The sequence below is a fragment of the Taurulus bubalis genome (genome assembly GCF_910589615.1).
Source record: "Taurulus bubalis genome assembly, chromosome: 4".
Lineage (NCBI taxonomy): Eukaryota > Metazoa > Chordata > Actinopteri > Perciformes > Cottidae > Taurulus > Taurulus bubalis.
The window spans coordinates 17,625,795-17,643,541 of record NC_136592.1 but is presented as its reverse complement, the minus strand read 5'-3'; the positions used below and the strand labels follow the sequence as shown (position 1 = coordinate 17,643,541).

Below are 17,747 nucleotides of genomic sequence, written 5' to 3'. Positions count from 1 at the left end.
TACAGAGACAGAAGCTATTATGCATCTGCTCACATGTGCAAACCAGAAGACAGACTTGTCCTTAAAGATATATACAAGATAAATGCAAGTCATACACACATTAGCACACAGAATGACAAATTGATTCACACAGACATACAGCATGAAGAAAGACAGACACAAACACACATACAAGACCATCCATCCATTGTGTATCGTGACTTGACAGATGTAAATGTGCCCAAAGGACAGCAGGGCTAAATGAAGATTCATTACACTGTGTGTGTGTGTGTGTGTGTGTGTGTGTGTGTGTGTGTGTGTGTGTGTGTGTGTGTGTGTGTGTGTGTGTGTGTGTGTGTGTGTGACTGAATGACTGCTGTGAACACAATGTGTGTGTATGTATGTGTGCGTGTGTGTGTGTGTGTGTGTGTGTGTGTGTGTGTGTGTGTGTGTGTGTGTGTGTGTGTGTGTGTGTGAGGGGGGATGCTAGAAGTAATGATTAATGTCCATTTAAACATTTGAGATATGCACACTTGTGTTCCTGCTTTGTTCAATTGTATTCTCCTCTACTCCTTTCTATTTTTGTTTAATATTTACAGCATGCCAGATATTAGTGTTGTAAACCTTTTCCTGATCTGCTTAATTCTGGTTTCTGTCATGTCTGATCCGTGGCTTAGTTACCAACTTGTATATGCTACCTGACTGGGGGAGGAAACCGGTGGATTCAGATACTTTCAACACTAAACATATGTCAAAAAATATAGCATGTGCATTGCTGATGTACACTTACACACTAGTCTGTCTCAACACACATAATTAGCAACACCATATTAAAGACGAGAAAGACATTTACTTTGCAAGGGCATGCTTATATGTTCATGCTTTCTGTGTATGTGTGCATAAGTTTTGATCAGGCAAATTATGCTATTTCTCTATTGTTTTGTCTGATTTACTACAGCCTCAGGGCAGGCCACTCTTACTATGTCACAGTCCTGAGGAACATGGGGGACAGACATGATATAGCATTTTCAGCCCCAAAACCTTAAAATCTCTAAAACCACATCCATTCCCACCCAGTCTTCTCCATCACCCCACTATCTTTGGCTCCTCGTCCCTCTCTTCCTCTCCAAAGAGCACAGCCAACACATCCTGTTCCATTTGTTTCCTTCCTGTCATCAATAATGACAAACTTGACCTGCTGTGCCTTCCCATAGTTAGTTGTGGGGACGGATGTTTGTTGCCTTTATATATTTTGTATACACATTTCATTCATTTTCATTTCAGTAATGCATTTCCCAGCACTTCACTGGTTGCTTTCATATTATTGTAACTAGATAGTTCAGGCCTTGAGTACAGTATGAATTAGTCGAGAGTTCAAGCATTAAGCTATTTTTGTACTTTAAATATAATAGTACATTTTAAAAAGTGAACATTTTACAACTTTGTAAGTAGTTTAAACATGACTCTATCTTGACTTTGTATAATACCGAAGTATGCAGGCTTTTTGCTTCCACAGCTGTAGGGTGTCACACTATTATCCTTTTTATGAGCAGCTCAGTCCTTTTGTTTGAAAGTGAAACTATGTTGTTAATGGGATTCAAAGAAAATAGAAAAATAAAAGTAAGTAAAGCCATTAGTAAACATCAACCAAATGAAAAGCCATTAGCCATTACTGATGTTGCAGAGAAGAGTACTATATTAAAATGATGTTTTGGATCTCTCGAAATACAGACAGCTTCTGATGTATCACAGATTAAAGTCTGGAGACTCCAGATTATCATATTGGAATCTAGTTGCACAAATCTAGGCTGAACTGTCCCAGATAAAAAACACATTTACATTAGTGTATAGTGCAGAAGTTCCTTTTAAGAGCAAATAACTTAGGATGTGTTCTGTGTTGTGTTATTTATAGGTTGACTGATATTTACTCTGTTTGTCCCCCACAACACACTGTAGCCTCTGTAACCACCTTCCAGGAGCACATTTCCCCAAACTTTCCTTGTGTTATTATTTTTGGACATGACATTTAAAGAACTCGTTGTGTCAGTTGCAGCAAAGATCTCTGAAGCTTCACTAAGAAAGATGTACGGTTGAGGTTTCTACCCAGCCGTGATATCCTCCTACTTGATGTACTACTCACCACTGGTACAACAAAATAATCATTAACAAGTTGCTTTTATTAAAATTGTATTGGAGTTGCATATATGCACTCGGATATGTATTATTTTAGAACAAGAATAAAAGAGTAGAACTTAAAAAATTAAAATGTTTTAATCATTTTTTTGTCCATGATCTTTGGGGAAGTTAAATCAATTCTTAAGGGTTTTGGCCAATGACGATTCTCCTCTGTTCTAGTTTTAGTCTCATAAAAAAAAAGGAAATATATATCCTGTCCTGCCCCTCAGCAACTTCTTTAGTTCATTTTCATTCCACAGTGCTTCCAGTCCAGCTGGGAAACATAATATATTCCGCACAAACCGGGATAGTCCCATCGCTTTCTCCAAATCAGTCTAGGCCTAGAACATCTTTGGGGACAGTGTCCTCACTTTGTTTCTCAATACCTGAATGCAAAATATCACTAGTTTAACACTGATGTTTTCCAGAGTCAGTGAGAGCCTCATCTCAGCTACATGTATTCACAGGTTGATTTACAGCCTAATTGCAACACCACTAGAGTGGTAATTATGGGCCTTGAATATGCGCATGGATAACGTTGACCAGATCTTGGCACACTGCCAGTAACCTACTGCTGAGAAGCTTGAACTATTATTGATCTGAAGTGGAGCCCAAGAATAAGAGCATTCCCTACTATAAGTGGCACTCATTCTTATCTTGTCCAGGATACAGTATCTTACTTTTTCTTTTCTATGCTAGAAAAATGCTTAGCACAGCATAGTTCTCATGTCTCCCAAATGCAACTGCTAGCTGGATTTAAAAAGTTGTGGCCTGATCATATTGTCACACATTTAAATGTTACATCAGTAATGCTTATTCATTAAAAATCTGACTTTAAAGTTTAGGGCACATAGAAGTCAACACCTTATGCATCTTAACCTAAGTGAGCTGCAAAATTAAATGGCAGTTATGGACACAGCATCTCCATAGGCAAAAATATCTTGGCCTTGCCAGCCTGTGGGTTTCTGTAGATGTCTCTTGGTCAACTCCCAAACCCCTATTCACCTACATGAGTAGTGATCATTGGCCACAATAATTTAAAGCGAGCACTCAAAGCTTTGTTAGTCCTGAAATTGAATAAATGGAAAGTCCCATTGTTACTGAATTGGTATAAAGCACCACAGCTCACGACTGGAGAAAAAGCAAGAAGCAAGAGAGAGCAGGGTTGAGGTGGCAGTGCACTTCTTGAGTAAAAGAGTGGGGAGGAGCATAGTTTTAAAAGCTTCAAATCCCTCAAGCTTCAATTTAACAGGTCCTGTCGAGAAGTAATTATTCTCTTTGCTACAATATTGTTATTGCCGGCAGATAAACCTTAGTGCTCAGGGTCTAAAAAGGTTAAGAATCATTATGTGGTATCTAACTTGCTCTCAGTAGCCCCAAATACTGGCACACAGACTGAAGCTCTGGGTTGACTATTCTGTACAGTAGTAAAATGATATAACGCAGTTATGACTTGCTCTGTCATGAAGGAGTGAACAGTTACAATACAAGTAGCGTTTCAACTATATAAATTAAATAACAACTTACATGTCACTACATTAACTTTGTTAGAACTTGAGCAATTTGCATTGCAACAATAGCTTGAGCATCCCTATAGCTACATTATTACATATACAGATTAATGAATCAAACAGATCTGTGTAGTGTGACAGGGTTTGCTTGTAGAGACACACATTACAATAGGCCTGTGTTTTTACTCCATATATGCTGGTCATTCTGTGGCTGTTGATCTTTATAGTGTTGGCCATCACAGTGTGGGGATGTTGGATATTAGCAACCAATATCTTTTGGTTCCATAGCCAAGCTGGAAAGGCTAAGGAGCGCTGGGGTTTAACAGAGTGTAGCTGCTAGAGTGATTACTCTGTTTAGCAGGTGATTGATTAGAAGCGCTGCTGGAAATGTCACTTGCCCTGCTAATATATTTTCACAGAGGGAACGTAGAGAAGGCTGTGTTAATACATTTTAATACGTTTACTCCGAGGAAGCAGAACTGAACTTTTAGAGTTAAATGGGGTTTAGGTCTCAGTGTAATATTGCAGAATGCTGAGCTGTATGTATATGGTTTGAGCTGTACAATATGGTTTGCTATTGCAGTGGTATTTGGTATTACATGTATGCAACCAAGTTTTAATCCTTTGGTGTTGTTTACTATGTAACTTTTGATTTTACAAGCCCTGATTCATCATGCTGCGGTTTATTCTATGGTATTCTCTGTGTTGTAGAACAAAGTGAAGTCTGTACTCTGATTGCCCTCCTTCACTGGTGATCGCTGGGAATAAATGCTGGAAACATCAGTTGCTGGCACACTCCTTGGGGCCCACCAATATCTTATCAAGACCACGAATGAATATGGCCAGTGGAGTGATATCTCTAGTATCTCTCACGCCCCCTTTCCGGCACGAATAAGTGAATGACGCAAATTAACCACATAAAGTCGAGCGAGTAAACTCACACCAAAAGCGTTCCGAAAATTCGCAGCATAACTGAAAAGGTTAAAAGGATTGCAAACATTACTCGAGATGCTAATACATACTGGTTTACAATGAGTTGCTAACTATTGTAAGTCATATTTTATGTTGCAAAATTTAATCACACTGCTGTTTGAAGTAAAAAATAGTCCAGTCCATAACCTGTTTAACCTAATTAGGTAAATTGGATTCTTTAAAAACAGATTATATACAGGGAAACCATTGACAGCCATGTAGCCTTCGTATCCCCACTGGAAAGCTATTCTTGAGTAATTTGTCTAATTTGTCTTCTTTGTTAAAGCCAACTGCTTTGGTTGGCAACCAACAACTTTTGTAACTTCCTTTAAAGGGGCACTGCCCTGAAAGTCAATGGTCCTCTTCCACATTTCCCTGAAAAATAGTGAAAATGAATGTAGAGTTCCAGTGGTTGGAGCAGAGGTGTTCTTACAAGGTGGAATACCCCTTTAATGTATATATATATATATATATATATATATATATATATATATATATATATATATATATATATATATATATATATATATATATATATATATATATGATTGGCTGCTGGAAATGTCGCGTTAGCTGTTGAGACATTAAAACTAGGGGAGCGCAGCAGGTGGTGAGGGTCCTCCGTTCAGCTTTGGCCCTAGGCCACAGTTGGCCAGGAGCCCCATTAGTGTTTGGTTGGTTAGAGTTATTATGTTCAATGTGTCAGTGAAGCTGTTAATACATTTACACCATGGGAGCACTTGCAGTACTGGGGAGTCCATTTAACTCACGGGCCTTGGCATCTTTCCAACAGCAACAACTCTACATCAAGAATCACAGATTAAAGGAGTATGGCGATTGCTATTTGTTAATACATGTACATCATGGGAAATGAGTAGAGGTGTTAATGGATTATGGATTGCACCCATTGAAAGATGCTTTCATTGTGAACTCAAAGTCCCAGTAGAGTTGTCGATGGGAAGTTCAGACTCAAATGATGAATGGGGGGCAGGTGAAATTATGTTGGATGCATTTTTTCCCAACACTTGCTGTATACTAGGGGTGGTGAGTGTGCAGAATCTGCTATAAAAGAGCCAATCTGCTATTCTAGTATGGATAACTTTTCTTGCTTGTCTGAAGATCAAACATATATACGATACTCCAAAGTTTACTGATCAAGACTTTTGGTTTAAGAATGAGTGACTTGTGACATGTTTTTTAAATGTATTTCCAGGGTGAAGAAAATTACTTTGCATTTCACCAACATTATTTTTGTATTAAGCTGCATGCAGAACTACTTTCGTTTCAAAAAAATGGAAACTAATCTTCCAAAGTTTTAATCACTCTGAAAGATGAATTTTCCCACACAAATTTAAAATGCTAACATCTGTCCAAATCCCTGTTTGGCAATTTGTGCACACGGTCTGACATTTGTTCTGGTTCTGCTTGGTTTTAACTATATAGCCCCCTGGAAACCAAACTAGAAACTTATTTTTTTGGCCAGGTATGAGGAGCTAGATTTGACAAAACATCTGTTCCAACTTTGGCTTGTGGCAAGCTACATGCTGTGGATACAAATATAGTTCACTTCAGTTGTTTTGTTACCGTCAGGTAATTACGAGGTCATCTTCCACAAACCTTAGACTTAGTGACATCACAAACAGCATCGCTCACTCAATCTTTTGGAATAAATAAAATATGTAGGGATTATCACCTAATACAATAAGAGTTGAGTAATTATACATTTTTTATTTAATATTAATTTATATGCATTGCATGTTCTATTTGGAGTTGAATTATTGTTGATCTGCCCCTAGTGCACTGCATTTAAACCACAAGGGGAAGCAAGGGGTTATGATAGGCTGGCTTTTATCCAGTAACTGCTTTAGTGCATCAATAACAGATTCAAGGAGCTGTTTGCTTTGCTATTTTTAGTGGATGGCGAGCAAATATATCACTGTATATTTACACTGTAGGAGAGAGCATTGTAGCGGTAATGCAGAGAACCATGCTTCAGAAACGTATTTTCAGCAGTCGCTAAGCCGGGCCTTTGATATGACACATAGACAGATACATTTTCAATGTAGACCCACTTCTAACTGAACAATAACTTAGAAAGGCAGACCATGTCTAGGGTTAGTGATTGGTAACAGTTTGCATTGGGAGCAATAATAAAGTGTCTTTAACACCTCTGTTTGAGCAAGCTCTTTACAAAGACTCCGTTTTATATGTGGAGTGAAACTAATGGTGGAAGAGGGGGGAAAATACATTGAAAAAGATCAAACTTATAATATGATACAATTGTTTGTGTACAAGGTTTCTGCAAGATACTGAGAGTAAATTATTTTATCAAAAGCCATTATCAAAACCTCTTCCTGTCTCCCTCACTTCCTCAAATCCTTCTGGCTCTTGCCATTTACTGCCGTCTTTCTTCATTCTTTTACCCTCAACACAAGTTTTCCTTCCTCTCTTAACTCTTTCATTGTCCTTCCACTTTGTAGTCTTCTCTCGGCGCATTTTGAATGTTGGCATCAGTGCTGCTTAGCCTTGATGCCGTCACCTTTCTCAAGTTACCACAGCAACACACTGACCTGCCCTAAGGCTGTGAAAGGCCAAATGGGACGACTGCAACAGAGGAGCATCATCAGTTACTTAGACAGACAGACAGACAGACAGACAGACAGACAGACAGACAGACAGACAGAGAGAGAGACACACACACACACACACACACACACACACACACACACACACACACACACACACACAAACAAACAGGGTTTAACACACTCACATACACATACATGAACAGGGTTTAAGAAAACCACACGCAGAACGTTACATTCGTAACTGTCAGTGGCTCTAAGCTTCAAACCGTAAACCCTCTAACATCAGTTATAGACATAGCAGGAACGGCGTGTCAGTGTCCACACGTTACATGAATATTGTCTTTTTGAGATAAACTTCTGTATTCACAGGAACTTAGGTTTAGGCAACAAACCACATTGCAACGTTTAGGGGTGGAAATGCTTAACAGTAACTTCATTGACTGACTAAGACCAGGTTAGTATAATTATGTATTCTAATGTAACAGTAGAAGTTACAGGAGTGAAGTGCAGGGCTGTATTATAGTGATCTGGATACATAATTGTAAATTAACTTGCAAGATAGGCAGTACCTGTATAGAGCACCACCTCATCAACAAGCTTATTACTTCAAAATATATACTTTTGTATATTTGTATCTCAGATTGTAAACATGTTTAGTCATATGAAAATTATGTATGTTGTACTTCTGTGTTTGGAACATTTAATTCCCACTAAATCAGCTGTATTGAAATAATGAGGACTGCACTGTCCTCCGTGCTCCTCACGAGCAAACACCAGTTCCTTGTACTCATCTGACCATGTTTAGTATTCTGATTGGTGCGGGACTGCAATGCACACTTTTTTTGTGAAATAACCCCAAATGACCTTGACTTGTAAACTGCTAGAATATAATACAATGAAAAGCAAAGGAGTCATCCAATATTAAGTAATCAAAGTGATTATGCTACTGAATACAATTGCGGGCGGCTAATGTGAACTTTCCTGGCATGAGGTTACAGCTAAACACATTTGTACAGTGCTGATTAAAAACAAGGTAAACAATTTCAAGCTCTGTGTGCACAAAGCCAGTATTACTCTCTCTCTGTACCTTGTAAATAAGTTGCAATAACCAGAGATGATATTGATTATTGATGGCAACGTAAAACAAGGTATTTATCATTTGTTATCAGAATTTGTAGGAATAATAACTCAATAAATCTATTTTGAATATTGCTCTAAACATTGAAGACAAGAGACAACAATGAGGTCAGGTGGAGATAAAAGTATAACACCTACATTAATTACGGTTTATGTTTGATATTGTCTTACCATAGCATATGTGTATTGAGCCCTGCTTAGTACACCTAAAGGAATCAGACATTATCTTTCTCATCAATGTATTAGGTCTGCCGTTACACTGAGCTACTGCATGGGCACAGAAGTATTATGTTACCTGTATTTGACAGTACCATCCGTAATATGCCTTCTTATCATTAAAACTGCTGCTGTTAAAAAGGGGGCGGGGGGGGGGGGGGGGGGGCTTCCTTTAATATCAAAGCTCTTTAAATACAGCTATAAAGCCATCACTTGCAGTAAACATGTATATGAATATGAAGTGCAAGTTGGTAATGTCACCTGCCAGATGTTGCCAAAATTAAGCTACATTTCATATATTCACTCATATTCATCCTACTTTAGCACTGAAGTCAATCCAGAGTTTTGCACATCGAAACCAAAGATTATGTTGCAATTGAATCTCAGCAAACCAGATTCTTCTGTTCAATATTTTATGGCTGAAAAGAGAACATTTATTGTCAAAATTAAAATGTTTTCTCAAAAATGCAGCTCTTGTTAAGTTTAAAATTAGCTGGATACTGACAATACTTGTGAACACTTTATCCTTACAAAATATCCCCTGATCATTTGAGACAGCACACTAAATGAGTGAATACTTATGTGTACCAAGCTGGCTTGCCTGGCAGACACAGGACTGTACGGTCACATAAGTGTGACTAACGACTTGGCTCAGACCCATAATTTTTTTAAATTCTCTCTTCTTTCCGTTGCTATCTCATTCTCTCTCTCTCTCTCTCTCTCTCTCTCTCTCTCTCTCTCTCTCTCTCTCTCTCTCTCTCTTTTCTTCCTTCTTCCCATCCTCCAGTCAGTGCTTTAGTTTATGGTCTGAATTTGATTGTGTGTCTCATCTTGTTAAAACAAAACAGGCAGCATGTTTGCACAGAGCACGGCATGGTCAACTGAGTGTGAGTAACTTGCCTCTGATGCATGACTTCATACAATCCGAATAATGAGTCAATTAGTGTAAATTATACATGTTTAGGACCCACTGTAATTAGTTCACCTCTCTCTTTTCCTGTCTGTCTGGAGTCTTCGTCTTGACCCTTTCCTGTCTCCTCCTCCTCTCCTCTCACCCTCTCCCTCCCTCCATCATTCAGTTGCGAGTCTTTCCCCCTCTTCTTTCTCCTCTCTCCTGTCTATCTCTATAGCCTCCTTTCTTTTTTCTCCACTTCCTCTTCTTCTTTGTCTTCCTCTCACCCCACACCCCTCCCTCTTTCTCTCTGTTCTAGTTCTCAGGGTCTCATGGTGAAGCTTTGTCTAATTACCATGCTTGCGTTTAATTGGAGCAGCATCCACAAACACACAGATTGACTGATTTACGCATAGACACACTGCACTGTGCATGCACACATAACATTTAGCCATTTGGATGCACATGCCATGCACACAGTATACACCCAGCAAGTTAACATGCTCCAGTTATACAAATACACACAACACAGTGTACACCGGGGTCAGACCAGGTTGTACTGTGCTGATGTCCCTTCTGTAGAGGTAAGGCGTGCTGGCAACGGTTACAGATTGATATTGGCCTGGTTATACCATGAGCTGCCTTTAGCTGCCTGCACTGTAGAGCTGTGTCGTCTAAGAACTGGCAACAACGGATGCACATTGGAGAAAGAAATGCTAGCCAGAGACATCTAAATACCACAGTCACTTTTTCTTATTTTATGTTGTCAATTCTGAATGGTCTATTTGGTCTATTTCCTCTATAAATAGGAGTGATTCATCATCGCTGTTGATTTTCTGAGATTTGTTTGACATTCAGTTTTGTGTGAATCTTCACATAATTTATCAATTTAGATCCAAGAGATTGTTAAAACTGTTGTTGAAATAAGTATCCTGTATTAATGGTTCCTAACCTGAGGGTCAGGTGGAAATACTGTTTTTTTTCTTAGTAAATACTATACAGTTTTAGCTTTTCTGGCAAGCAAAAAATATTCAAATGAAACATTCAGAGAAGCTTTGAAAATGCTTTTAGCTCATCGCGAAGTTGGGTCACAAATATTAGTTGCTTTATTTTGGATATGATATAATGAATTAATTACATTTTCTCTGTTTTCTTCTTTGTGTTTCAGTCTTGCCCAGCCACACATGTGGCACCCCCGGCCTCATCCCTAACGGGGTCATTCATGGCTCGCGGTACAACATGGGTGACAAGATCCGATACAGCTGTGAGTCAGGTTTTGTATTGGAAGGACACAGTATCCTCACATGTATTGTATCAGCTGGCAGTGGAGCACAGTGGGACTTCCCGTCACCTTTTTGTCGAGGTAAGATGTTTTCTTTCTTTCTTTCCGTCTTTCCTTCAATCTTCCTTTTCCCTTTCTTTTTTCTTTCTCCTCTCTTTTCTATGTCAGCCATTAAGCCATATCCTCTCATTCTTGATCGTACCCGTGTCTCAAAACACTTAGCTCATGAGTGAAATGTATTTCTAGACATTCCTAATGCCAAACAAGAAAAGCAGGACAAAATTGAAAGAAAAATAAACAATTGTTTGGGTCATGAGAATTGAAGGACCTTAACAGGAGGTCACAGGCCGGAGGAAGACGAAAGCCCCAATGTATTGATTACTTTTAGAGAACAGCCTAACAAACCATCATATCAACCAGATGGAGCCTAATATCCCCAAGCAAAGCTCTTCTGGTGGTTCATTAGTCTACAGACTAGGACAGTTAAGTCCAGTTTTTCACCATCAGGGCCAAACACGCTTTAACATTTTGTTGTGTTTTTCAGAGGCTTCAATTAAATGATTGGATTTCTGCTGATACATAATATTTATTTTTTTCACATTAATTCCTTTGTGAAGAGTTTGAAGATGTACCATTGATGTATTAATGACGATGTAACTATGATATAATTGATAATGAGGATGAAAATTACTATTATTGGTATTTTACTTGGAATCTTTTTATGTGAATTATGTTAATTTATCTAAAATATAAAATGTATCTAAGTGTTTACATTATGTACGAAATTAAGCTGTTGAAGATACCATGAAAACAAACAATTAATCAGTAGAACCTTTCATACAATGCAATTAACAAATGCCAGTTTGAGTAGAAAATAAACAGTAAAACAATTTAAAATGTATGCACACAAGAAATGAGAATGATTCAATGTAAATAACCCTCATGAGTATTGTTTTTTACAATATATTTTAAAAATAAAAAACAATAACAGATAACTAGGAAATGATCAAGCCAACCCAGGAAAGGATTCACCAAAACCAGAGTTTAAAATATGAAAACATATTTGCTAGAGAGTTGCTATTTCTTCTAATTATTTGTCATGCTACCTCTCTCTCCAGCGGAGGGAGCATGTGGCGGTACGTTGCGAGGCACTGCAGGTTCAATAACCAGTCCTGGATACCCTGCAGAGTATGACAACAACCTGGACTGTACGTGGTCAATCCTCTCTGAACCCGGGGACACTATAGCTCTTGTCTTCAACGACTTCTTATTAGAGGACAAGTACGACTTCCTGGAAATCAGCGGGACAGAGGCACCGAGCATATGGTGAGATACATTTCATAAGCAGACTACAATGTCGAGTAGATAAGTAGTCATGTTGTAAGGCACACAAGTCTTTGTGAAAATCAGCAGGAGTGACACACCACATGCTGAGTTGGACCATAATAAAAACAGACACACACAGTCACCACTGACGTTTGAAAGTTGAATAGCATTGACTTAGCATTCGTGTTTCAGAGCTACAGGAAAACAAACACACGCAAGAAACCACAGCCTCGTTCTGTGATTTAAGTGGGGACAGCTGATTATACTCTCCAAGAATTAGAAGCCTGGAGACATTATTGTTTTGTGAGCTGACGTGTTCACATTAAAGAAATCAGTTGTTGTTTTCACCGCATTTTTCTCTAACTTGTATACTTCCGGGGGGGGGGGGGGGAGTAAGGATGTTGTTCGAGAGGACAGATACAACTACTGATTGATTAGCTGCACAGGAACCCTGTTGATTTTCCTGTTTCATTCAAATCCCACAGGCAAGGTGATTCATTGCTGTTTTCACTCCTATTTTCTGTGGTCACATGTTGTACCAGAACACACTCTGCTTTTGCATGTAGATCGCTGTTGGTATCCATGTTGGTTTGTTTAGAATACACCACATCTCCAGGATAGGTGTGTTTTTGCAGGGTTGTCGCTGTTTGAAGTTGCTGGAACTGCTTGGGAAATCTAGAGAGGGGAAAGCAGTTTGGCCTCCTTCAGTAATAACAACATACATGCCTGGGAGCCAAGGCTGCTCAAAAATTTAAGGTAGTAGACATCTGGGTTTCAGTGTTTCATAAATATGGTTGAAAAGGAACACGGAAGAAAATTACACTACATTTAGTTAATTAGTAAAGGCTGTTATTCCGCAATAGTCTATGTCAGCCTTTGTTACACCACCTTTGAGCATTTGCTTTTTAAGGAAGAGTAATTATTTACAGTTTAACTGAAAAAAGTTATTTAAAAAAAAAACACACACCTATTAAATTAATATTTCAATTTATGTACTGGTTGCTGCTTACATGACATTGTTCGATATATGTATGTTTTCTAGAATAGGTCATTATTAGTAATATGTCTTTGTAATCCTTTGTTTTAAAAAAAGAAGAAGACAGCATCTTCAAAACTGCACAAAGGTCATATGGCAATGACAATATCATTTTAGAATCTTAATCTTGAATATTCTCATATATACGATTTCTAAAAAACATTTATACATCATCATCTCCTGCAGAAACTGCCTTCCATTTTTACATTCTTCTGACTTGCAGAAGAACAGAATGATAGGTCGACTGATAAATAAGTGAAGGACAGCACCAGTTGGAAACAAAAGGATGTAGAATAATTGCATGTTTAGTCCTGTCACCAGTAGAGCGGTACACATCGGCCACGGCATCCTCATGATACCGTGTGTGTGTTAGTGTCAGGGCTTAAGTGGCGCTCTGACTGTGTGAGCTGTTGATTTTTTCTCTAGGCTCTGACAGATTACACACACTCAAGTTTGCACACATACACACATGGCTTGTCTCTGACAGTATAACATTCAAGGACCACTGTCAACATAAATCCTTGGGTGTGCTCCGTATCTTCCTCCCACCCCCGCAATGCAGAGGGGAAGATACGGAGCACACCCAAGGATTTATCACATAGAAAACAGTGACGTGAGCAACTGGAGCCTTTTGACACCTTTGGTTTCATTTGTCATTTGTTGGAGAATTCATTAAAATAATTTCAAGGAATATAATATTTAAGTTGGCAGATAGACACTACAGTGGTATGAAAGTAAAATATTCAGTAAAATATTTGTGGATAAGAAAAACAATTTTTATCTCAAAATGTGTAGTGTAGTTTATTAACCAAGTAAACGTATTTTGATATCCTCTAGAAGTGTACACAACAATAACAGTAGTTATGCGTTTTTTTGTATTTTTAATTTAAAAAAAAAGTATATTATGTGGCAGTGTAAATGCAGGGTAGAGCGGAAGCGAGAAAGAGGGTATATAACAAAGGTCCCAAATGAAAGCGTCAAAAGTCACTCAGATGACTCGTATATTTGATGGTAGTTCACTGACGCCAGGCCTAAAACTAAATTGCATTTATTTGACTATATTATATGAAAATAAACCTTAATGGGCTTCTGTATCTTTTACAATCCTAAATCCTTTTCCCCAGAGGTGGGATTAAGAGATGAATGACATTTACACTGAGGCAAGTGGGCAGGTCATTGTGAAAATGACTGACACCTGACAGGACCACTGTGATGGGTTCTTTCCGTTTACCGTGAGCTTTTTCTGATTGGGTGTCCCAAAAGCAATTTCCTGTTTTATGTTCCTGTCCGCTAGCTGGCAGTTCGAATGTCAGGTTGACACACACACACGCGCACACACACACACACACACACACACACACACACACACACACACGCACACACACACACACACGCACACACATACACACACACACACACACACACACACACACACGCACACACACACTGGACAAAGTGATGATTTGATTCAATTCAGAATATAATTATGGCCATATCATCTTATGTCATTCCGTATATGCTGCTTTTGGACCACTAACATACTTATTTTTATTTTTATTTGTTTTACTTGTCTAATTAGTTTGATTTTGTCCTGGTTAGGCAGTTTTCAAGCTTCAACTGACCTGCTACGCTCTAATGCTTTGAAACCTGCCTTCTGAGTGATGTCAGTCTGGAAAAATTGTGCAGTTACTGGCTAATGTGAACTTTATTTCACCCGAATTGTGAGTGAAAGATAAAGAAGACTGCACAAAGGATGTGGTAGAAAATAGCTGCAGACAAAATCAGAGGGGTCAGGAAGGCTTCCAGGCATTTGTGTTGTTTTGCTTTGTGTTGTGTTGCTTTTTAGCCCTGTATGGCTTATAGTATGCATTTATTTTTTGTTCACTATTTAGCAAGGGAAATGTCAACAGGTCACACAGCTGCTTCTGTATGCAGTTGAGGAGGCCAACAGTCCCTCTCAGTGCATGTATTTGCACGTAATTTCCATAAATCAATAGGACATTCCGTATTCTTCTGTGAAACAAGTAATCTGACAAGTAAACTAAATCCAGAAAGAAGACTTTTTCAGAGAGTTAATAATTAAGCAATAAGGTACGAGAGGCAGTACTGTGTCGTGCAATAATGTACTGTTCAAGGGAGTTGCAAGGCTCTCAAGTGTCACGCATTGAGCGTGACTGTCACGCATTTCGGTCTTAAGTCACGCCCTCCCGCCACACATCGTATTTCTCACGCTGAAAAACTCTAGGCTATTTAATGTGCCGCAGCGCACAAACATGACCTGGTCGCGCTGCCCTCACCATGGAGGAATCAAGCACGTCTCCCCCGAATCCCCTGTAGGTCTTGCCGCGAGGTGCCACTCATCAGCCAATCAAAAAAAGAAATGGGCTACACGAATAGCCAATCAGAAAAACGTATCTGTATCTGGGTGAAATGTAATCCAGCAACCAATGAAAATAAAGCTAATAATAATATGGAGAGGAGGGGAGCTGGTCTGTGGGCATACGGCATGGGCGGGGGCGCGGCTGGGGGGGGGGGGGGATATGTCACTCTCATCTGTCTTAAAAACTTGAGAGCCCTGGAGTTGTTAGGCCCGACGCGCAGCGGAGGGCCGGCAAACCCTTGAACTGTACATTATTGTCGACACAGTACTGCCTCGAGTACCTTATTGCTTTTATAATACGGGTACCTGCGACTTTATAAATAGTAATAGTAAGCTCCCTTTCAGCACAAAATAGTTTAAAATAGACGCACGGGACGCACATACGGGACTATAAAACTGACTGCCTGAACCAGGCTGGTTGGAAGCAGGGTGGAGGATGACACGCAGCCACCGATGTAAAGAAGTGCTCTCGCTGCTTCTGTCCGTCTTTTCTCCGTCATTTTTCTCCTCCATGATGTGTAGAGAACTTGCCTCGCGTCGGGAAATTACCGACGTAATTATCTCTCACTAGAAATTATCATGATTTTGTGGTCAAACCCTTTTCATTCCTCATCTCATTTTAGGGAGGAAGTGATGTGTGTGTTGTCGTTCGTTATGCTAGTGTGGGGGATGCTACGTGAGCTTGTTCGCTGTTCCGTTTGAGCTAACGTTACTGTTAGCGAAGAGCCCCGTTACAATACTGTGAACACTCAAGCAATACACCTGCAAGTTAAGGAAACCAACGTATGCGAGACGTTACTGCGGACGTTACAATATCAAAGTTTACACCAACATGTTTGATAACTGCCAAGCTTGAAATGACAACTAACGGTCGCGCAATTTAAATCTACCTGTTATTTTAAGTGCGCACTGATATGGAACGCTCTAAATGTAAACAGGCTGTACAGTACTTTATGGCTGAATAAACTACACCTCGTGACTCACTCTCAACCAATCAGAATGCTTGATTTGATCTACCCGTATTATCATCTGAGGTAAAAAACATCTGTTTCTCCAAGCAACAGTAGGCCTGTCTTTTGAAACCCTTGGAATTTTTTATTTGACATATGAGATACAGAGACTTTTCACTGTTATTACCAAGGCCCCATTGCAATACTCATGTTTATTTTTGTGCACTGAAATCTTGGTGACCTGAACATTTCAAACACGTTAATATCTTATCCTAAATAAAATCTAACGTACAAATTGTTATCTGTTTTGTTGTTAAAGCTGGTATCTTCAAATCTGAACAGATTTTATAACTGATTACTTAATCATTTTAAGTAATCCTGCTCTTAAACTCCTCGACTCTTGTCTACAACCTAACCTCTACCCTTCCATCCGTTTGTCCTTCTTTCCTTGTTCTCTGCATTCTCAATATTCTCTCCGGCTATCCCTTCTTCTCTCTTTCTCTCTCCCCCCTTTCTGTCCTCATTTTCTCTTTTATCTCAGTCTATCAAAACACAGACAAAAGGCCAATGGTGCTCTGTCATTTTCTTCAACTGAATGACTTATTACTATACTAAAGGCCATTATATCCAAGGAGCACGACCAACAGTAATTATCAGATTTTGTTCCTCATTGCTTACTACATTCATCACACTGATTTGAACCCAGTTGCCGGTGATGAAAACTCAATAATTTGCAGTAATGTCTCATCACCATGAGAGTGAAGGATTTTTAATATGTTTGTGATGCTGATTTAAAGAGATGGAATCTCTGAATTTTCACATTCAATGAATCCTTTCCTGTTCCACTTCTAACTGAAACAGGGGCCCTAATTGCCAATTATTCCTTAAATTGAGTCACAGAGTCACTTACTTGACATAATGTGGAAACTACTACCCGCATGTTCATTATATGTTCTCCTTCCTTAAAACATGACACCTGCGAGAAGTGCAGTGTTACATTCACTCACTTGAATGTTTAACTGATTTTCCACAAATGTAGCCATCCTGACAGAAAGTTGGTAGAAATAGTCATGATCCCCTGAAGATGAATCTTAATGACTTTGGTGATCCCCTAACTTTTCCTGTATTGACATCAGCAGGTTGACATTGGTGGGTTTGAGTGAAATGTGGCAATTTTGGATGGATTGCAATACAATTTGGTACTTTGCAAACCTTTCAACCAAAGGAAACCAATTATTTTAAACAAACAAATACGTAATTGTCATATACAGACCCTTTTATGGAAGGGTTTTATTGAAGGGAG

At 39.0% G+C, this 17,747-nt stretch overlaps 1 protein-coding gene across 1 annotated transcript in view; it reads left to right on the top strand.

The window, feature by feature from the left end:
• The window catches only part of LOC306735565 (CUB and sushi domain-containing protein 1-like), a gene marked incomplete at both ends in the record, with an annotated part of 394,295 nt that overhangs the window by 184,934 nt on the left and 191,614 nt on the right, over positions 1-17,747 (top strand). Inside the window, 2 exons of the mRNA XM_079217050.1 lie at positions 10,639-10,833; positions 11,871-12,078. Of these exons, the coding sequence (XP_079073176.1) occupies positions 10,639-10,833; positions 11,871-12,078 (403 nt within the window). The remainder of the gene's footprint in view (positions 1-10,638; positions 10,834-11,870; positions 12,079-17,747) is intronic.